This window comes from Maniola jurtina, chromosome 15 (genome assembly GCF_905333055.1).
Source record: "Maniola jurtina chromosome 15, ilManJurt1.1, whole genome shotgun sequence".
NCBI classification, from domain to species: domain Eukaryota; kingdom Metazoa; phylum Arthropoda; class Insecta; order Lepidoptera; family Nymphalidae; genus Maniola; species Maniola jurtina.
The window spans coordinates 5,090,042-5,113,493 of NC_060043.1; the positions used below are offsets into that span (position 1 = coordinate 5,090,042).

At 37.3% G+C, this 23,452-nt stretch overlaps 2 protein-coding genes across 7 annotated transcripts; one reads left to right on the forward strand and one right to left on the reverse strand.

Moving 5' to 3' along the window:
- The first annotated feature begins 5,838 nt into the window (after positions 1–5,838).
- On the forward strand, positions 5,839–23,375 carry LOC123872640 (carboxypeptidase M). Of its 6 annotated transcripts, XM_045917039.1 has the most exons (13): positions 5,841–6,162; positions 10,835–10,931; positions 11,718–11,879; positions 12,241–12,374; positions 12,986–13,122; positions 14,089–14,276; positions 15,173–15,202; positions 16,257–16,433; positions 16,994–17,112; positions 18,842–19,018; positions 19,182–19,274; positions 19,568–19,621; positions 21,916–23,375. In XM_045917039.1, exons 2-13 carry the CDS (start codon positions 10,835–10,837, stop codon positions 22,042–22,044), a joined length of 1,497 nt encoding a protein of 498 aa, XP_045772995.1. In that variant the 5' UTR covers positions 5,841–6,162; the 3' UTR covers positions 22,045–23,375. The 6 variants fall into 6 exon arrangements, with proteins under 6 accessions (XP_045772996.1, XP_045773000.1, XP_045772995.1 ...); XM_045917040.1 differs by lacking the exon at positions 15,173–15,202 and having other exon boundaries at positions 5,839–6,162; XM_045917042.1 differs by lacking the exon at positions 19,568–19,621 and having other exon boundaries at positions 5,842–6,162.
- On the reverse strand, positions 17,119–17,908 carry LOC123872645 (superoxide dismutase [Cu-Zn], chloroplastic-like). Its single transcript, XM_045917055.1, has one exon. It carries the CDS (start codon positions 17,761–17,763, stop codon positions 17,140–17,142), a length of 624 nt encoding a protein of 207 aa, XP_045773011.1. The 5' UTR covers positions 17,764–17,908; the 3' UTR covers positions 17,119–17,139.
- Positions 23,376–23,452: the final 77 nt, after the last annotated feature.

Below are 23,452 nucleotides of genomic sequence, written 5' to 3' on the forward strand. Positions count from 1 at the left end.
AGGTATACTTATCTATTTTATGATGGAAAATGAATTTATGATTTATTGCATCTCATATTATGTTACATTACATTTAGTAGATAATTTAAATTATTATAATTTAGGCTACTTACAAGGACAACTGGCGTGTCTGTGGCCGACAAAGTTCCAGTAACAAATTGAAATTTAAAAATGTAAGTAGAGCTTTCTCTGTTGTTGTTTTGTTAGAATCCCCCATCAAACGGTCTACAATTACTGAATTATTCAGTCTTCTGCGTTTCGCATCAGACGGGCAATCATCTACCTAGTGGAATTCTGCGAGCGGGACAAATTTTTGCGGAAATATTTTTCGACATATGGCGTAGATATGGCGCTACTAATAACGATTTTTTCGTACCTTTATTTCAGTGGCTCCTAAAATTTTAGTAGCTTCACATTGTAACGGGAATTTGGTACCTACGTACTTACCTACTTACCTACATGGATTTTCATGGAATTTTCGCGCGCTGTATTCAGTCAGATTTGTCCTTGGACTGTTATAAATCTTCGATGCGGATGGTTTGAATATCTACACATAAGTACTCCGTCTCCTTCGCTCGAATTTGAATATTTAATTGTTTTGGCATTTAAATTAAGTAATAGGTAAATTATTTTGACGATTCAAAGGCACTATTGACACGATATCAAATATTTACATGATAAACCATCTAGATAGGTCGGTGTGAGAAGTTTCCCCATTTATTTACCGTTGCATTATTACCATATTTAAAAAAAAATGTTTACGAAAATAAAACAACAGATATAACTATAAATGAAATAACAGAAACAACAAACAATAAAATAACAGAAACACCAAACAATAACGAAACTAGTAACTAAATAGATCTATGTTGGGGGTAGGCATTTTCTTCTCTTCATTTTCTTACTAAGCTGATTGTAACGCTGCCTTTCCACCAGAGATGTGCTACGTTGCTTAGCTAGAGATGTGTGTAAAACCTACCAATTATTAGGATCGATTGATTTTCATAGCTTAGCTTAGCTCTGGTGTGGAAAGGGGTTCAACGAAGCTAAGTTTTTTTACACACTAGTTGAAGCGAAAAATGCAACTAAGGACTCGTTTCTGGAGACGCGGCGCGTTGCGCGTCGCGTGTCGATAGAGCGAACGCTTCTGCAAAACGCTCTCATACTTGACCAAATTATGGATAAGAGCCAGCGGTGCCAGACCTACGTTAATTTATAAAAGCTAAAAAATTATCTGCGTATTGTGCATGCATGACGTGATTTCTAAAACTATTCCGAAGAAAAAAATAGACCTTATACTTAGACGTAAGATTTTTACACCTTTATTACCTGCTATCTCCCAAAGCTCCCATGATCCTAAATTCATAGTCGCTGATCGTTCCCCCTGTTTTGGGGACAATATGCAGAGAAACTTTCAGCTTTTATTAAATAACGTAGGTCTGGCACACGCTGGCTCTCTTTATAATATATTAGAGTTAGCAGCGCGACGCGACACAACACGTGAACGGTGAAGCGTCTCCAGAAAAGAGCCTTTTGAGGTTGCGAGCTACGGTTGCGCGATTGTGTAACTTTGAAATGTATGGAGCAACACAACCAATGACTTAGCGTAGTAGTAGGTACCTACGTAGATACATTAGCTCGCGTCGTGCTGCGTGCATGTTCTAAGCATAGCTACCTTGCGCAAAGTGCATCTTTACGGGTGGTCAAAAAGTCATGGATCAAACGCAATAGAGAGATAGAAGAGGTCATTTCCAGCAAAAAAAAATTCTACAGCATGGCCTTATTTAAATTGCCCTAAGAGTTATGAATATTTTTGGGTTTTTAAAAAAAATACCAGATTCTCTTACAATTAGACTAATTTAAAAAAAATGAGATAAAAAACAATAAAACAAACGATGCTGTGTCATTACTAGATAATGTATCAGTACTACAAACCTTCTATTGAGGCTCTGGCTAACCAAATTACAGGAGCAATTAATTTTTTTCCAAAACTTTTAAAGCGTTACAAAAAATTAAATGTCACTTTAAAAGCGCACTGTGAAAAAAAAATGTACTACGGAAAAGTGACCCTGTATTAGAAAAATTTGCTGATTGAATGCCAATTCAAATGAGGTATAACACATTACTCTTTGTTTCGTAATTCTGGTATTATAATCGTTTTTTCATATCAAGGTGCAAATTTCAGTAGATTAGTTTACTTCAAAATAATTTTGAAGATTATCATGCTGCTAGTTAAACTGTTAGTTTTTTGTACGTTCGAATGCTAGAAACATCACTGTGCTTGTCACACTTAAAATTTGTGAAAAGAACAGAAACTCTTCACTACCACCACGTGCCAGAACTACCCAGAACGCCCGTCTTGCAAGTAGTTCATCTTTTCTAGGAAACAAAAGGATAAAAAAACTATGCCTCTCGTTCACACTAATCATCCTTTCTATTTGCATTGTTGGAATAAAGAAGGATGTGAAAGAGAGGCATAGTTTTTTATCCTTTTTTCCTAGAAAAGAGGGCGTTCTGGGTAGTTCTGGCAAGTGGTGGTAGTGAAGAGTTTCTGTTCTTTTCACAAATTTTAAGTGTGACAAGCACAGTGATGTTTCTAGCATTCCAACGTACAAAAAACTAGCAGTTTAATTAGCAGCATGATAATCTTCAAAATTATTTTGAAGTAAACTAATCTACTGAAATTTGCACCTTGATATGAAAAAACGATTATAATACCAGAATTACGAAACAAAGAGTAATGTGTTATACCTCATTTGAATTGGCATTAAATCAACAAATTTTTCTAATACAGGGTCACTTTTCCGTAGTACATTTTTTTTTCACAGTGCGCTTTTAAAGTAACATTTAATTTTTTGTAACGCTTTAAAAGTTTTGGAAAAAAATTAATTGCTCCTGTAATTTGGTAGCCAGAGCCTCAATAGAAGGTTTGTAGTACTGATACATTATCTAGTAATGATAGAGCATCGTTTGTTTTATTGTTTTTTATCTCATTTTTTTTAAATTAGTCTAATTGTAAGAGAATCTGGTATTTTTTTTAAAAACCCAAAAATATTCATAACTCTTAGGGCAATTTAAATATGGCTATGCTGTAGAATTTTTTTTTGCTGGAAATGACCTCCTCTATCTCCCTATTGCGTTTGATCCACGACTTTTTGACCACCCTGTATAGCATGTTACCCGCCCCGCTACACGACATCGCATAGCTTTGGTAGGAATACATACCTTCGTAGCTGAGTGCATTTCTGGTGGAAAGGTAACCTAAACCTAGCTGTTAAAGCTGTCGAGTGTACACATTTAATTGGTAAGAGGATTCTTTGGAGATAGAGTTTTTTCACCTTGACCTGCACGTGTCTGCGGCAGTGCTGAAGAACTTGAAGAGCTTTGAAGACATATCTACTTTAGTAACTAGACGTGAGAAGCGGAACTCGAAAGCATTGTGGATATTTCCAAACAAGATTTTTATTTAGCCTGATGCGCAGAACGAATAAGAGCGCACTTTGACTTTACTTATCAATGTATCTCGTTTTAACTGAAATTTAAGTCGAAGAAAACTCAAAGTGCGCTCTATAGATTTCAACCTAAGAGTTATGAGGGCGGAGATAAACGCAGGTAGATGTATGCAAACAAACAGCCAGGCAAACATGAACTGTTAAAATCATAACCTTTCCTTAGTAGAGCTTATTATATTGATCAGTGATGATGAGTGAAGTAGGTCCACAATAAATAGTTAGGTACATTCACCAAATACCTAACCTAAAAATACCCATATTAGTACATAGAACTTTTTAATAGGCAACTTAAAAAATTAAACCTGCTTAGTTCGTAATATACTTACCACCTTTATTATGTTAATTAGCAGTAGGATTCGACGCAAATAGAACTCTTTTACCCTGACCTATATGTGGGTTGCGAAGCCTCGAAGCCAGTGTAAGAGTAGACGAGGCCCTGAGAGAGAAAATTACGAATCTATTTGTGGAAAACTACCATAAATCCTTATTAGTTCTAACGACCAGAATATCCATTTAACAGGGCTCTCTCCGTCACTCGCTTCATACAATCGTAGTTCCAATTTCATTTGAATATTAAGCAACCAAAGTCCATGAAATTTTGCAGACATATTCTAGAAACTAATATCTGTGTCTGTGTAAGAGCTGGAAAGCTTCCCAGAACCGCTAACTGTTGCAGTTAGCGGTTCTGGGAAGCTTTCCAGCTCTTTTCTACCCGAATCCCGAACCTTTACAGACAGTGGTGGATCATGATGAATGAGATGGTTCACTATCAAATTATTGAATAAAAAGAACATAAGGAAAAACGACTTCCAAAACCACTACGAAGTAAAAAAAATTTTTGTTTCTACACGTTTATGTATGTACCTATATATGAAGTCAGGCGAGCTTCACGCTTTGATATTTTCTAGTTTCATTTATTATGCTTATATATGACTTCTTATATTATACACGTGTAGAAATAAAAATTGTTTTTAAGGTTCCGTACCTCAAAAGGAAAAACGGAACCCTTATAGGATCACTTTGTTGTCTGTCTGTCTGGCCGTCCGTCTGTATCTGTCGTGTCTGTCAAGAAACCTATAAGATACTTCCCGTTGACTCATTTTTGGTACTCATATTTGGTGAATCATGTTTGGTAGGTAAATAAATAGTAATAATTATTTGTCCATGAACACAATTTTAATTTTTTTTGTGATGTAAACACAAATTCACGGTTTTCGGTTTTTTTCCTTTACTTGTGTTATAGGACCTACCTACCTGCCAATTTTCATGATTCTAGGTCAACGGGAAGTACCCTATAGGTCTTCTTGATAGACACGATAGACGGACAGACGGACGGACGGACGGACAAACGGACAGACGGACAGACAGACAGACAAGAAAGTGATCCTATAAGGGTTCTGTTTTTCCTTTTGAGGTACGGAACCCTAAAAATCATGATTTTTCTTTTTTTTTAACATACCTAATTTTTAATAATTATTAACGTTGTAACGCTAAGTGAAGGTGATCAATGACGTGACAACGCGATAAACGACAAATATTTTTTAATTTTTTAACATAAATAAAGTAATTTTTGCGGGAAATATTTTTAGCAGCATTATATCTAGTTCAGTCATTCCAAGACCTTATTCACTATGAATAGGCTCTTGGACTGTAATTATTATATTTAGGTACTTTAGCAAAATTTAATTAGGTTAGCTAGACTTAACTAATTCAATATTCAATTTTTAGGGTTCCGTAACTCAAAAGGAAAAACGGAACCCTTATAGGATCACCTTGTTGTCTGTCTGTCCATCCGAGTTTGTTTCACGCAGTCGGGTTTTTAGTTTTTTAAATTAATTTTATTATTTGCTCTAATAGTCGCCATAGTAGCACGCATTCTGTAAATAATTCAATTCGCTTTCTAATGCAGCTGAAGCTGTAGACACCTGTAACATGCGGATACGGACAGACAGACAAAAAAGCGGAAGCGTGATAAAGCCCGTTTTGGCACCCCTTGGGTATGTAGGTAAGGATTACAAAAAAATAGGTAAGTAACATGAAAACTATTTCCAAGCACTGAGGACAATAACCCAAACAGTAGGTAAAACCTTTTAACTTATTGAGTTTCACTTAGAATTTTCTCATATTAAATATCGTACAGTCGTGCAAGAAACTCAATCCGCGGGAAAAGTGCCAGATGAGACGAAAAGCGGGAATGCTACGTCATCTCAAGGGTCCACACGCAAGTTTTGCAAAGTCACATCTATATTGAGAGCTGTAGAGGAGAAAATGCGGTATTTGAAAATTCTCCGTGTCTCTCTGTTAACGAATAAACCTTATTCCTTGGAATTAGAAGCAGTTTTAGATGTATTGTTTTGAGAGAAAGCACTTTACGGTCGTGTGGCGGGTTTGATGACGCAGATGTTGTCATGCTCATGGTTAGCAGCAGCCAGTACGACTACTCGGCTCTGCTGACAGTCGAGTCTCGTTCGTTCGCCAACAAGGACCTTTCGTGGTCTTCGTTTTCCTGTTGAAATAACTTACGAAACTTACGCGATTGTATTCCTTTCTCATGTAACTAAATTACTTAGGTAATAAGTATAAATAAATCAATTTTAAATGTCTACAAAAATTATTTGATTCGCATCGGACAGTGCCGTTTAAGTTTAAGGTAAGCTAGTTTATTTATCTCTGGTATCAAGTTTAATTCTTCTTTTTATTCTATATAAAATAATTGCGTTATGTAAATTACTCAATATTTATAAAATCTATTGCTATCGCGCTATATTATAACGTGTGACTTCATTTGAAACGTAACGGTTTTGAGTAATAGGAAACAAAACAAGATGTTTGAGTAAGTTGTACATCCTTTTTCACCTTATTAAGCTTCTAAGGTTCTATTAAACTATTTTTCAGCTTAAAAACTATTTTTTCACAAACTAAATATGAACTCTTGGTTAGAATTGTGCGCCCTTACACTATCTCTACAAATCTACTAATATTATTAATATAAATGCGAAAGTGTGTCTGTTTGTCAATCTGCTAGCTTTTCACGGCCTATCCGTTTCACTGATTTTGACGAAAGGACAGAGATAGCTTACATTCCCGGAAAGGATATTATAGGCTACTTTTGGTCACGAAAAATCAAATGGTTCCCACGGGATTTTTAAAAAACCCAAAAACTACGTGGACAAAGTTGCGGGCATCATCTTATTTGTGCAAAGATACCTTGCATCCTGAAGACGGACGCAGACTACTTTTATCCCGGAAAATTAAGTCCTCACGGGATTTTTAAAAACTTAAATCCACGCGGATGAAGTCGTGGAAAGACTGGCTAGTAAATAATCTACAGATTTAAGCGAGCTTCTAGGTTCTCTAATGTAGAACGTTCTAAAAATAACTGCATCTTAAGGAAAAATTACAAAATATGATTAACTATTCATTAAAGTAAGGTAGAGACCGTAGCTAAAGCTGGAAAAACCCAAAAGCCAATAATTTTGCCTTTGTTGTTATCATAACAGAATAGGTATCATGCTTGGTATTAATTTAAAAATCAAAACTTTCACTGAACGTAAAGTAACTGTACTGATCGTCACGAGAGAGAATATGAAACGCATTTTTGCAGACATTACTCTCTTTTGAATATCAATCATCGGAATTTTTTAGGGAGTTCCGTTCGCCATGCAAGTTAGAAGTTCCATTAGATTGAGTACCTATAGTCTTATTTTCATAATTTTAGGGACTAAATTTTTTCTGATTCCTACCTAATTTAATAAATGTGTCTTACTTAGGTGACTTTGAGATACATTCCAAAATATATCCGTTCCGATATTAGTGCTGAAATCGGAATCAAATCAACATACGAGTAGGTACTTGTAGCATCCTATCTCAACTTTGGGCAGTGCGTCGAATCCAACGCAAAAACTACTGGCAAGAAACTTGGCATCCTCAAGAAAGGAACAGCTTCTTACCTTGGTACCTAGCTCAAGTTCGATCACGTATGGACTACTGTAACCATTTATGGCATGGCTCTGCTAAGTACCAGCTTGATGCATCGGAATCGGTGGACTGTCACACTAGAAGACTGGTGACGAAGCACAGGTCAATTCTAAACTTCAAAGTTTAGAACATCGGCGCAAAGTTGCGGGTCTATCGGTGGTATCCGATATATTTAGGAGATTGTGCCCTAGAGCTTTTGACCTGCTTCCTCCTTCATCTTTCTTTTCACGGCCCATCTGTTGAACCGACTTTGTCAAAATTTGGCACAGGGGTAACTAATTGCATCCCGAGGATGGACATAGAGATAGACTATTTTTTGTCCCGAAAACTTAAAGAGTTCCCACGGGTATCATCAATTTGGTAGGTACCTACAAAGATAGGTTACATCCTGGAGACAGACATGGAATAATTTTTATGTCGGAAAATCAAAGACTTCCCACGGGATTTTGAAAACTAAATCCACGCGGACAAAGTCGCGGACATCAACTAAGTAGTATATTTAAATAAATACTAAGGTATCTACTATCTAGTAGGTACCTATCGGAACTTAATTGTCTAGACATAACATTAATTATGAACACGCACTGGCTTCCATTAATTATTCTATCGTTGGGTAATTGCTATTTCCTAGGAACTCTAATTCAATTATGAAAATAAGTTTGGTAGGTAAGAGTTAAGAGTTAAGATCTACTTAACTTAGATTTTTCGCGAAAACTAACTCGGTCGGTGCCAAATGTCAACGTTCGTCCAACAGAGCTTGGCAATGAAAGAAAGAAAAAAATGCAAGGTAGAAAATCAAAAGTCTCCGATCATCATGTCGGAGGACAAAATAAATAAGAAGAGGGCACAGGGGACATACAAATGAAATAAATAAAAAAAAAAACGTAGCCGCGGTGCCTCATTCGAACGAACCGAAAAGGTCCCACGTCCCGGTTTCAATTTAGAAAATTTATTGTAGTTCCAACTTTGCTTTTTGTGACTTTACCAGAAATAGGTTATAGATTACGGTATAGGTACAGTCTAAGCTGGAAAGAGCAACCTCCGAGTTTCTAGTTGGTTCCATAGGAAGGACATTCCGACCTAGTGTTAGATTCATTCGAAAGTATTTACTTACTTATAAAAGTCATTTGAGTAAAAATCTCTTTTACTATTACATAGCAGCTTATGTATTCTACGCGGGATCGCATCAAAACTAAATCGTTTGATAGGGTGGTGACGTAACTAAACATGACCGAAGCCCTCTCAGATCAGAGCAGAGACATATTAGAATTTTAAATTGGATTCCTAAATTGCCCCTACCGGGAATCAAATTTAGGACTTCCCACTTATAAGACCACAACGCTCACCACGGCGCTAGTGAGATCATCAAAAGTTCAACGGAGCTCTAGTTTGAATTTTCGAAAACGAAAGTTCATTGAGTTTCGTCACAATAAGGTTAATGTGTCAATGCCAAACAGCGGAAAGAAAGTTAAAGCTGCGACAACCCGCCATAATGGATTCAAGAGCGAAAATGCACTCAATGATATATGTACCTACCTACGCTATGTTATGTAGATATTCTGTAGGTTAGACTGAGATTAGGTAGGGTGTAGAAGAGAATTAAAGTCTGACTAACTATTTTTAAATTCAGTATAAAGAATAAAGATAAGTAAGTAAGTACCTGTACTTTTTGCTCATCGGCCATACAAAAGCAGGCAAAATAGGCAAAATATTTTCTTGGATTCCATAAGAAACTCTTGCCCGGACACGAAGGATTCCATACACCATCGTAAACGATTATATAACTTTTTAATATTTTAAATTTACATGGCAGTCATTTTGAAATTTTTACTGTTGTATTAGCGGCAACAGAACACACTGAAAATTCTTTCTCTACCTACCTATTACAGTTCATGAGATATGAGCCTGCTGAAAGACAAACAGACGTATAGATAGGGTCCCATTGGCAGATGCCTATTTCCTAAGTCGGAAAATGATGGCAACCTGTGTTAGTAGGAAAGGAACCAAAAGTGTCTTTGCTTGTAAACAAAGCGTCTTTAAAACCATAACAAGTATGGCAGTGACAGTGAACCGTATGATTTCGAGTTTCGACGAAAAGGCCGATGCACTGCCATGTCCACTGCCCAGAGCTGGTACGCTAACCCACTGACCTTCAATATGGGACCGGTTATCCCTGTGGCTTCACTGACCGAACCATTATGCCATTAAAAAGAAAGTCCCAAATCTGTGATGATCGTTGGACATAAAATCTTGAAATTAACATTTTTAGGGTTCCGTACCACAAAAGGAAAAACCGATCAAGTGCGAGTCGGACTCCCACAGGGTTCCGTACCATCGTACAAGAAAAACATTTTTTCATGTTTTTAATTTGCATGGCAGCAGATTTTGAAATTTTTATTTTGTTGTTTTAGCGGCACTAGAAATACACATTCTGTGAAAATTTCAACTCTCTACCTATTATTTATACAGCCCGCTGATAGACAGACGGATGGACAGGCAGCGGAGGCTTAGTGATAGCAGTAATAGGGTCCCGTCGGCAGCCTTGGATACGGAACCCTAAAAATGCTAAATAAGCTTACTAAGGCTTACTCCTATATAGAAGCTTTATTCCGATCAAATTTTTAAAATAATACCTATTGAATGTATAGAATTCGTCCAGTTACAGATTTTTTTTATTATGCAGCGATATATACAGGTAACGTCCATGTCTGCGAATATACCTAGGTACATAATGTAGGTAGTGATAGAGATTGCGCAGCCGGATCCTAAACGGGTTATAAATTTAATTGAGGTAGGTAGGTATCATTAGATATTTTGTCTTAGTTGTAACTTGTAGGTAAAGCAAGAGTGCAGCTCAGTAGGTAAAAAATCCCCAACAGGAAAAGTGAGAGTTGAAACACAAAACATCACCAATTTGAAAGTGAACACCTACTCCTACTAGTTACTACCTATAAAGTCATAGAACCAAGAAATAATTCTATTAGCTATAGGAAGAAGGAAATGTAACAAATACCTAGGTAGGTTCCGTATAAAAAAGAGTCATATATAATACCACCTATATTAAATAATGTAAATCAGCCGTTGAAAAGTGAAACAGAGATAATAATCATGTTCAAACAAACTTTCTTTGCAGTTAAATGTAACAAGTAAATAACATAGGACGTTTAAGCAAACCAACTAACAGATTTACTAGTAAAATATTTTAATATCTTGGGATTTATTAAAACTTTCAAAAACCGTAAGCTTCCAAACACAGGTGTAGAGGTAAAATGTTAAAAATCGTATATAGTCAGCTATAGCCTACCTAAATATTTTTCATCTTAAATTACTTTTTAATTTTCTAGATGGACCGGTATGAAAGTTTTAATATCCGCAAAGCTTTTGTTTTTGTGGCTATTCTTGGAGCATATGGACAGTTGGCAACTGGTGCCAGTTACCCTGGTGAGTGTAATTCTAATAATAGATATGTGCAAAATTGTAAGTGTGTAAACTGTTAGTCTAATAGTTTCTGAGTTAAGGGGGGTCGAAAGTAGCCTGAAATGGTTCGTCGCCGTTCTTGTTAGAAACATTTTCTTAGTAGAACTTGGCTTCGAGACACTTACGTGTGTCTTGATTTAAATCCATACTAATATTATAAATGCGAAAGACGTGTGTCTGTCTGTCTGTCTGTCTGCTACGTTTTCACGGCCCAACCGCTGAACCGATTTTAATGAAATTTGGTACAGACTTGGAATACATTCCGGGGAGGACATAGGCTACTTTTTATCCCGGAAAATCAAAGAGTTCCCATGGGATCTAAAAAAATCGAAATCCACGCGGGCGAAGCTGCGGGCATCCCCTAGTTTTTAATATACCTATTTTCCCGCTTTAAAAATAATCAATTTAAGTATGTTCCACAAAATGTTTAGCAGTTTATCCGAACTTTCAAAGATAGCTTTCATTCCGGAGACGGTCAAAAGCTACTTTTTATCCAGGAAAATGAGAGTTCCCATGGGACTTAAAAATCTTAAATCCACGCGGACGAAGTCGCTGCCATCACCTAATACAAAAAAAAATAACTAATCAAGTACTTATAATATGTTCGTATCTAAACTAAATAATATGTTATAAAAGGTACGTAATACATGTATACCTACTACGTTATGTATAGGTACGTGTATATACGTAGGTACACAGTTGGGTCATGCCTAGAAGCTTTCAAATAAGCTTTTCATCTTGTTTTTCCAGAAGACGTATCGACAGTCACAGGCGAAGTGGAGCCGCGTGAAAATGATCCAGTGCTAGAATTCAAATACCATGATCATGATGAGATGACGAGGTACCTTCGCGCGGTCTCCGCTCGGTACCCGGCTCTTACCGCCCTATATTCCATTGGCAAATCCGTACAAGGTACTAACTAAGTTACTAAGAATTTATAGCGAACTGCATATAGGAGCAGCAAGTAACAATAAATTATACAGTAAAATCCAATACCTACACGTGTATTTAAAGGCGTTTTCTATGTATCTAGCTATAACTATTTAAAACCACTTTTATATAACTTTTATACAGTACCTACCTTCTTTCCACAACCTATTAAAGGAAAAACCAGTAGGCAATTACCTAACAGTTTATCTATATTATGCTAAGTATTGAGTAGGTACCTACCTCGATCTCAGAACTTAGAACGAGTTTGGAGTTACATTACATACAAATAGGTACATAGGTAGGTTAGGTAAGTAGGAAATAACTCCGTTTAAATGTATGACAGGTCGCGACTTATGGGTGATGGTGGTGTCAGCATCGCCATACGAGCATATGATCGGCAAGCCAGACGTCAAGTACGTGGCCAACATACATGGCAACGAGGCGGTCGGTCGCGAGCTGTTGTTGCATCTGATACGGGTAACTATACCATACTGTATAACTTATAGACATATATAGACCAAAACACACGCATCTCAACTTTCCGGAGCTATGGTGATGGAAAACATCTTGAGCAAACCATCTTGCCTAAGAGTTCTCCAATGTATTCAAAAAGTTGTTTGAAGCTGCCAATCCGTACTTGGCCAGCGTGGTAGACATTGTTAAACCCTAATTGAAGGTCAAATCCTTCTCATTCTGAAAGGAGATCGTCCTCAGCAGTGAGTCGATGTACCTACATGAGGAGCTAAAGCTATGACTAGTTATAATCCTCCCTAGTCCCTGTACGATGAACCGCAATGTGCGGTGTAGAAACCGTTAAGACTTTAGAGGGTTGATAGGATTGAATTTGATTTTGATTGAACCGTTTGCTGTCTCTAAAGTTAGAGCGTTTCCATCTCAGACTCATCAGTCTGTAGCGTTAGTGCAGTGGTTAGACTGCAGTTTGCTATCAGGTGATGCCGCAGTCAATAAATTGATAAAAAATAAGAAAAAAATCTCAATCCTTGTGAGTTGTTTAGTAGGTAGGTATGTAGAGTTATGAAAAGAATTGTCGTTTAACCGTTTAAAGTTGTGATCTCGTTCTATTTCAGTACTTGGTGACTTCATACGACACGGATTCTTATATAAAATGGTTGTTAGACAACACGAGGATCCACTTGATGCCATCCATGAACCCGGATGGATTCCTCATCTCCCGCGAAGGACAGTGTGACACAATTCATGGCCGGTATGTTCTTATATTCATACTTATTGATTGAAGATTGAGATATGACTATCTAACTTATATCTATCGGTTCCAAACGCGCCCAGTTCTGAGAAGAGCTCCCAACAAACTCAGCTGGATATTATTTTTATTATCACCAGATTGATTATTATTAATTTCAGCCGTTAGTTAACTAACATACTCGTATATGGCAGATTAAAACGTGGTTTGAAAACTTGCGGCAGGCAATGAGCTCTATCAGACTCTTTCCAAAAGAACAAAATCCGTTCTACCTATAGTAAAACTAAATTGGTTCCGTTATTATGAAATACGTCGGTACAAAGTTGCGAAATACGTTTAATGTTTATTGTGATGTTATAATAGTAGTCGGTACCGGAACAAATAGCGACAGGTGACACAGATTTAATGTGGACAACAATAACTGAAATTAGATAGGGACATTGGTTCCGTAACTAAAATATACAAAATCATTATAATAAGTTAGTAACGGCTTTCAGCTGTCTTAACGGTGAGGAAAAACATCATGAGGAAACCTGCATACTTGAGAGTTCTCCATAATGTTCTCAAAGGTGTTTGGAGTCCGCCAATCCGCATTTGTCCAGCATTGTGGACTATGGTCAAACCCTTCTTATTCGCATGTGGAAACGGTCACTTAGTTTCGTAGCTTAGCTTTGACCGCCTCACAGCCTAGCATAGCACATCTCTAGTGGAAAAGCAGCCTTACATAAACAGAAAGGTACGAGTTGGTAGGTAGGTATAATCAAACCGGCCGGCTAAGGGCTAATCGCCACAAAAGTTAACTAATAAGATAAAATGTTCCAAAAGATCATAAGTTAGTACTTACACATTCAAAATGCTAATGGGTTCAATGTCAAATGACGTTATTAATAATAATTACAATAGATTTAATAAACACAATAAACAACGTTAGAGTCTGAATATAGCTAACAGTAATTTTACTTGTGACAGACACAACGCCCGGCGATACGACCTGAACCGCAACTTCCCGGACTTCTTCAAGGCGAACACGAAGCAGCCGCAGCCGGAGACGGACGCCGTCAAGGAGTGGATCAGCAAGATACAGTTCGTGCTGTCGGGGTCGCTGCACGGCGGCGCCCTCGTTGCGTCTTACCCGTTCGACAACACACCTAGTGCTAGTAAATATATTTATCTTTCTTTTTACCTGACTGCGGCGGAGCCTAAAAGGAGAGTTATGTTTTTGACCTGTAGTGTGTGTGTATGTAGATATGTTCGTTCTTATGTCCGCTCGTAGGTAATTACTCAACGGCTCAACCGATTTTGATAAATGATACGTCATTAAAGTCTTGATGGCGCGATTGTCGCTGGGTACATAAAATTCAGAAAAAATTAAAATAGCGGATTTTATGCGCTTTAATTTTCGGGCTGAAGAAGAAGCAGTGTAAACCGCGGTCGGGTGCTTTTTTTTGGAAACTTTTTAAATTCCTACTTGTTGCTGTTGCTAATGCAACAGCTAACAGGCTAATGCCTTGTCCCACCGATATTCTAAATGTATTTTGCTGCCCTTTTGCGTCTGGAGCATCCAACTTTTTGAGTCTATTGGCTCTCAAGTGTACGCTCACGATATCCAGCCAGCGCTTTCTAGAACGGTTTAGAGATTTAGCTCCAAGGATGGCGATGTTGAGATATGTGTTAGCGTCGTAACTTTGTGGTTTCCGTGCTAAATTACCGTATACGATCTAAGAGGAAGATCTTGTAACTTATCAGTTAATCACCGATGTCACGGACGTGAGCCTATCACAGATGTGATCACTGCATTGTCGGTCTCAAGTCGCAACGTTTAACATTGATCATCCACATTCCGCATTTTCATGTCCGTGACTTATGCGCCTACCTGTTTATGTAAAAAAACTCATCTGAGCCCATGGTATCGGGCACGATTTTTTTTTAATGAATAGCATTTTCTTCATTATAGGTACTTATACTCACTATGCATGTGTAAATAATACCTACTTACCTAATAGATCATTATTTATTATGTATTCCGTGATGTTTTATTATTTCACGCTATCAGGAATATGCCAGTCATCTGTATTGTGTTCGGGTGAAGTATTTATATACATATATTTTTTAAATTCCTATACAAGTTAGTCCTTGACTGCAATCTCGTGGAGGTAAGTGAAGATCAAGTCTAAGATGGTAATTGGTAGCGGGCTAACGTGGAAGGCGTATGGCAGTTTCATTAAAGCCCATACCCCTGGTCGATTTGTACGCGGCATCGAACCCGAACGCTAAATCGTTGTGCGACACGGTTTTGGCGTTATGGTGATACCTAGCCACGGCCGTAGCCTCCCACCAGACCATGTAGAATATATAGTCTCAAACTGCCCCTGCCGGGAATCGAACCCGTCACCTTCCATTTATAAAAACACAGAGCTAATCACTGGGCCAGGGAGGTCGTCTAAATTCAATCAATTTGTACATTTAAAATCCATTCAGATTCTATATAAGGTATATGTACCTAATTATCCACGGTAAAATATCAAACTTTTAGACCCGAATCGAATTCGAATATACCTACTTACTCGTAAAAGTTTTTAATATCGACGAATTATTTTTGTGCCACAAGCCATTATGACACCATGTTGATTCCGAACAAGCTTACAGCGGCTCTAAAAGAAATTGGCAAAATATATATTGCGCTGTTTATATGAGTCTATTTCCTAAGTAGGTAGGATATCTTCGACTTTATAAAGAACCAGAGAATGCCCGCGACTTCGTCCGCGTGGATTTAGATTTTTATAGATCCCGTAGGAACTGTTTGATTTTCCGGGATAAAAAGTTGTCTATTTCGATTACAGAGACGCAAGCTACCGGTACCCATACAAATCGGTTAAGTGGATGGGTCTTTAGGAATCCCGCGGGAACTCTTTGATTTTCCGGGATAAAAAGAAGTCTATGTCCGCCCCGGGATATAAGCTGTTGCGCTGCGAAAAGGTAGCAGACAGACAGACAGACAGGTAGATAGACAGACATACAGACACACTTTCGCTTTTATAATATTAGTATGGATCAGGAGGCAATGTGATAAACAGAACTTTTTTGCTTTCGGGCTGAATATTAACAAGATCTTTTCCCCACATATCCCCTAAACGCAGTATTCCAAAGCTACGCGCACACGCCGTCCATCGCGCCGGACGACGACGTGTTCCGGCACCTCGCGCTCGTGTACTCCAACAACCACGCCAAGATGTCCCGCGGCGTGTCCTGCAAGTCCGGCTCGCAGCGCTTCGACAACGGCATCACTAACGGAGCCGCGTGGTACCCGCTCACAGGTAACTATTTACTTGTCCTCAAGATTGTTCTGATCCGGAAAAATTCAGAAGAGATCAGAGGGCTTATGGAGGGCAATAATTAGTGTCCCTCTGAAGTATAAAATACGCAACGAGAAAATCCAATAATAATTAACCGAAAAAGCTGCAGCTGAAGCGAGGAGTGGGCAGAATTTGTCAGTCGTAGAACCGATACCCTTAGCCCCTAATCCGTTAAATAAAAAGATTTCATAGAATTTTACTTACGATACCGATTAAAATAATAAAACAAACCGGTAAATCACTTACAACTTTTATTGGAAAAATAAAGATAACAACTTTCATATTAAAGTACCAGTGCGAATTGCGAATGACGTCAATATTGGTTTTACCCAATGACTTACTTACCTGCACAATTATATGACGGTTTTTATTTATTAAGATAATGATTAGATAAGGAATCAATTATATTTAAACATAACAAGGAACACCAAATAAATAAATAACTTAAAATAATGATTAATCGCCAATTATTATTAAGGCATGAAATTGATATTATCATTCTGCCTAACTGCAATTTACAGGCGGAATGCAAGACTACAACTATCTATGGCATGGATGTATGGAAATCACTTTGGAGATATCTTGTTGCAAATATCCACCGGCGCATGAACTTCCCAAATACTGGCAAGACAACAAACAGGTAAGAATTGCCTTGTATGTATGGATCTCATTTAAGAAACAAAAATAAAATACCAAATATTACTAGCGAGGAAGATGAATATGTAGAAATTCCAGAGTTCCAATTACCGGACTGGATCCCAATCACACCACAAGCTATCCTAGCTCCTGCATTACCCGTAGTCGAAGATAATTCGTGCCCGCCTTCTCCGAGGTCGTCTTCTTGTTCGTGTAGCACTAAGCCACGACCCAGTATATTGTTCTGACCGCTGAATGTAATGATTTCGTCTAGGAAATCAACGTGGGCAACGGCAATGCCGGCTCCAGCGTCTTCAAACCTTACATTTCCGAAATCACCAACATGACGCACGTCGTGAAGTCTACCACCATGAGATCTCCTATGAGGATCGAAGTGTGCTCCCGTCGAGTCACATGTGATCGTGTTACCAAACTCGTGAATGTGAAAACCGTACAGTCCCGGTTTTAAGCCCGGTCCAATCAACAGTCCCTGAACGTGTATAGTTCCATTTTCTATCTCTAAAAAAGCTATGGTTCCGTTGACCGTTTTTGAGTTAAGATGCGCTATTGCCACTCTTGGATTTGTTATTGCACTTTGACTTTGAATCAATACCGCGTTGGAGAGCAATATTGCGACTAAGTGAAAAAATACCATTATGTGGCCTTTGTTAATAACTTAGAATATCCGAAAATAATAAAGAAGAAAGACCGAGGTAAAATATTTATACTTACCACCAGATTAGATAAATTTTTATCTGGACGATACAAAAAAATTTAGATATACTTACCGATAATTAATTATACTTCAATCACAGGAAAGGATACCTAGATAGGTAAAATATAATCGGTTAGTACGGTCACCTCCATCCAAATGACGAGATATAAGAGGTCTCCATAGCGAGCTTTATGATGTGATAAAATTGAAAATAGTTATGCCTCGATTTTAGTAGGTATTCCTAATAGATAGACCTTTGCAGATAAGGTGCTTAGTAAACTGCTTCCCGCGTCAGCGTAATGGCTCAGCCAGGAAGCTGGAAGAGTCAGCAAAGCCTAGTGCTATAGAAAATTTAAATTAGAAAAAGCTATTTTCCAAGTTCGGACCACGAATCTTAACCAGGGAATCACTTATTTGCATGGCAGCAATCTGAAAAATCAAATAAGGAGGGCGGAGGCCACGTATAGTTCCATCGTAAACTAAAAAGCTGTAACCTTCTGTTTATTCTCTAGGGGAAGTGATGACGTGGCGCAAGATGGGACGCGTTTTGCCCATTAGAAGATTCCTATATTCATTCTTGTTTTAAAGATATTCGGATTGTAATTGATTGGTAAGAAACAAAGATCGCGGAAGAGTTTAACAAACCCTAGCCCTGCACGTATTAGGTGTAATAACGCAAAGCGATTCATGCGCGAAGATGGAATAACACCGATGGATGGACGGATGGATGGACGACATCAGGATACCTATAGATAAGGATGGAAACTCATCTGGTGTCTTGCGGTACGGTGGTAAAAAGGTGAATAGGGGCAAGATTGAAAGGCTCCTGAGTACCCCCTCCGAAAAAAAAATCGACGAATTGAGAACCTCCTCCTTTTTCCAAAGTCGGTTAAAAATAATAGAAAACACCGATAAGCCGCGGAAGCTTACGCCAATGATCAAGAAGACTTTTTAATTTAGACACATTTCCCGATTCCGAAACTACACAAAATCTTACTGTTTTGATATCTTGTTGCAGTCGCTGATAAAGTATTTAGCAGAAGCGCATCGAGGGGCCCATGGATTTGTTATGGACGAGAACGGCAACCCAGTAGAGCGGGCATCCGTGCGCGTCAAGGGCCGGGACGTTACTTACCATACTACAAAATATGGCGAATTTTGGCGCATTTTGCTTCCTGGGACATACAGACTTGAGGTACCTACTTAGCTATATTCATATTTAAAATAACGTTTTCCTATTTTCTTGTCCACTTTCTGGTTTTGATAAAATACAGTAAGTTTCTGCACTTACAAAATAATAATAAATATCCTCTGATACGTTAAGGAATTTATGTTGCTGAACTTCCAACTGCTTACAGGTTTCGGGAGAAGGGTATTTGCCTCAAGAAGTTGAGTTCTTCGTCATAGACAGCCACCCTACTTTACTAAATGTTACTCTGCATTCAGCTAAGGTGAGTTCATTACATTTTGGGGTCTACGTGCTGTACCAAATATTTTTATTTTGTAAATATTGATTCTTTGGATTAGTATGGATAATTGTGGTGAAGGTGTACAGAGTAGAATGCATATTTTACTGTCAAAAGTTTTCCTAACAGTGTATTTAATTCAAAACTACAGTTATTTGGCAATAAATGCGAGTTTGGTATTGTACACATATTATTATGGTACGCATTAGGTACTTAGTTCCCTGTGACATAATAATGCCAGAGCAATAATTTATAGAGCTTTATTTGTATGTGTAATGGCATCACGCAAACACCTCTGCATACGGATGGGGTCGCGAGCTATCAACTTAAATGTGAGAATATTTTATTAATGATAGAGCCTAGAGTTTTCTTAACACAATGTACCTTTCATATAACTAGTTTAGTATATTTAGTTGCACTCTAGGGGCACGTGCAAACCCGAGGCGAAGGGCAAAAGCGAACCAAAGTGACCACCACGACCGCATCAACACAGGACCTAAACATGACCGTTACATTTCCTGAAGATTAAAAAAAGATGACTTTTTACTCGTCTACAACATAAACTACGATTTAAAATAATTTAGTCTGTTGTTACCAATACCTACTTATTTAAGTATAAGATAATTATTATACTTAAATAAGTATTGGTATTTGTTTTTAAATTGTAGTTAAGTATAGCATTTCTAGAGATAGCTCTATCCGTCTTTTTATTATAAATCTAGTATTCTTGAATACTCAAAAATTAAGCAGTAAATGCTATATTCAAACTAATGTTCCATACTTACTATGTTTTATTAAGGTAATAAATATAAATATATTATCTTACTTCTATAGTATATTATCCTATCTAAATTATAGCAAATCTGTAACAAATCTGAATTCTAACTTTACAAAATTATTTAAACCTTTTTAATTAAGTATTACTTAAGTAATTAGTATAAATTTTAAATTAGTCTATTTAAACCATCAAGAGATTAAAAAAAATTGAAAGCATTAGGTACTTACTCATATTTTTTTTCAAAATACATATAAGTATACTTAATCATACCTAATAATCTACAAAAGTCAATACAGGCAAATACTAATTTGTACTCAAAATGTAACTATTATTTAGTGTGATCTTTAGTTGCCTGATGCATGATAACAATTATTTAGATTGTATATATAATACTTAGAAAAAATATTAACCTTAATTTAGAATATTTTATAATGCACCTATTTAATTTACGTTGTAGATACCGTGAATGAAACATAGTTCAAAAATATTCATATTTTCTTGTTTCTCAATATTAGACAAAAATACGTATATTATACCTACCGCTCGAGCGGTACCTATGTTGTAAATCCATACTAATATAATAAATACGAGTGACCTGTCTGTCTATTACCTTATTACGGCTCAACCGCTAAAGGCATGTTTTTATTTTATTTCCCGAAATATAATATTGGTCAAGGTTTCTGAAGATTTTTAAAGTGTGGTGATTTTCTTGTAAGGAGTAACATGTAAGTAGAGATTGTTTTAATCTCTTTCCTCTTGGTATGGAATGATATAATGTAAATTGTTTATTTTTAAAGCACCTAGTTACGGTTTTCTTTTGTACTAACCCTGACTTTTGCTACACTATCACTAGTTATTAATATGATGTAAATACGTAGGTAGTGCACATGTTAAAAATTTTGCTTCAGTCACGGGTGAAAAAAGGTATGTACTTTTTCTATGTTTGAAGCTTCAATACACTATTATTTAAAACTAAAGATACTGGCCATCGTAACTTTTAATAACGTGAGATAGTGCCCGGCAAGCAACTTGGACCTGAGAGGTGTAGTGAGAAAAAGTTGGCGAATCCGGGAAGCGAAAGTCGACGCATCAACTAGTTGCGTACACCCGCGCCGACTGATCAACCAATCGCGTACATCCGCCATTCGCCAGCCAATCACGTCAATGTTCAAGTTGTTTGACGGGCACTGTATGTGATATAATTTTTTTACAAGATTATGCGTTAGGGCATTATATGTGCAGGCAATTAAATGGCCACAAATGGTTGTTTGATAACAAAAATTATCCTGCTACTAAATTGGGCAAAATTTCGCCAAGACACCTTGATGTAATCTATTCTACTATCATGTATCATCAAAATTAAGTTCTTTAAATAACAGATCCCTGCTGATTCAAGCGATAGGTACACTGGCAATTGGCTAGAAGATTTTGCCGTTTTCCGAACTTTGATCAAACTCGCCAAACTCGAAACATTCGCGCACTGGTGGCTCCAATGCGCGAATGTTTCAAGTATGTAATGTAGCAAAACGAGCGTTTTAAGCGTTGCGTTAAAATACGGCGTTGGCGGGTATTAACGTTGTACGCGTTAAAAAAGCGTTGTGGTGTGAACAGATATTTAGGAATGCATTTGTTCTATTTGAACGCTTTTTTAACGGACGTTAAAACGCTCTCGTATGAATAAGGCCTTACTCAGTTAATACTTGCGGTAGAATATTATTATTTCTTTACTCATTGATCGTGGCAGGATATTTCTTTTTATCAAACGAATTCGCTAACACTTTCATTAAAAATTTCACCCTACTAACGCAGCATATATATATTGAGTTATTTATTATGTGAATGTAACAGCGAATCGACGCCGGCGGCCCGTACTACCGGCCGCTGCCGCCGCCGCCGCGCCCGCCGCCCGCGCCCGCCGGCATCTTCTCCACCATTACCAACTCTATCAACAGCTTTGTCTCTAACATATTCGGGTAGACTTGCCACAGTCTAATATCGCATCCACACAGACGTCTAAAACATGTATTCTACATGTAGAACGCATTGTTGCCATTATTTTTGTTTTCATCAATAAACAAGTTGTAACAGTAGTTATGAAATAGGCACTTGTAAAAAAATTTACTTGGCTCTACTAACAGGTTTAACACGAGATGAACTAAGTATGTTTATCATTTGACAAGTTTTTTGTCAAATCATCATCATATCACAACTTGTTTATTGGTGGAAACCTGGCGTATGGCCAAAGACAAATCTGCTAGAAAATCGCGAGCAGAATACCACGCGTGAAATATATCTGCAGCATTTTTAACACTTCCATAAGACGAAATTATGCGCCTTGTCTTCCGCTTAGTCTAATAACACAGACGTCTGTACAAAAAAATTGGGCAAAGTGGCAAGACGTGGAAGTGACCGCCCCAACTGCATATGCCACTTTTTAGTCGTTAGAGAATATGGTGACGCTCTTCCTCAATCATCCAAGGCCCTAGGCCACTATGGTTCTTTTTAAAGTAGAGAATCCTTGGTGCGTATGATGAACATGCATAGCTATAACGTACACTAAACAGCGTTTATACTAAGGCTACGCAATACGTTATTTACGCAGTGGGTTTAAAATAACCTGCTATATGTAAGAACATACATTATGTCTGTTACCGATATTATTTCAAAGACAATGTAATAGCTACTGAAATAGGGTTTTACGTTTTATCGATATTTTTATGTATTTTTGGTACGTAAACATGGACTGGTCCAGCGCGTCACGAAGAGGCTTTGTTTGCACTCATCAAGGAATAATATAAAGTACGCGTATTTCTGACTTTAATCGTGCATAGTGAAATTAGCGCTCATTGGACCAGTACATGAGCATCTGTACTTGTAGTAGGTACCAGTATAATGCCGATGATGAATGGGATATCCGAAAACGAATTCACGTTTAAATAGCCCTTACAGTATCCGTTTCTTTTTATTTAAGTAATAAAATGACGAAAAATCTAAATCAAATTACGTAGTTGCCCGTCCGTTAAGATTTTACCATAATAAAGCTTTTGTGAAAACTACAAAATACCACCTACCGATTAGATGTAAGTCCTAACTTCCCTGCATTTACTTACATTGTTTGACTGAAGGTAAAACGATTGGTGTTTTTTAATGATATATTATTTTAAGTAGCCCTATAAACTTTGGCGTGTTATTTATTAAATGAAAAGTATTATGTAGATGATGAAAACTTGTAAATATCTCTATTTTAGATAAGTATAATAATAATAGCTTACCTAATTTATTTTTAATTAAAAGAAATATAAATTGATGACCATTTCTTTTATTTTCTTTGTTACCATACTAGAGGCGAGACGAGCGACATTTTTAGTATCGAAAGTGCCAATGC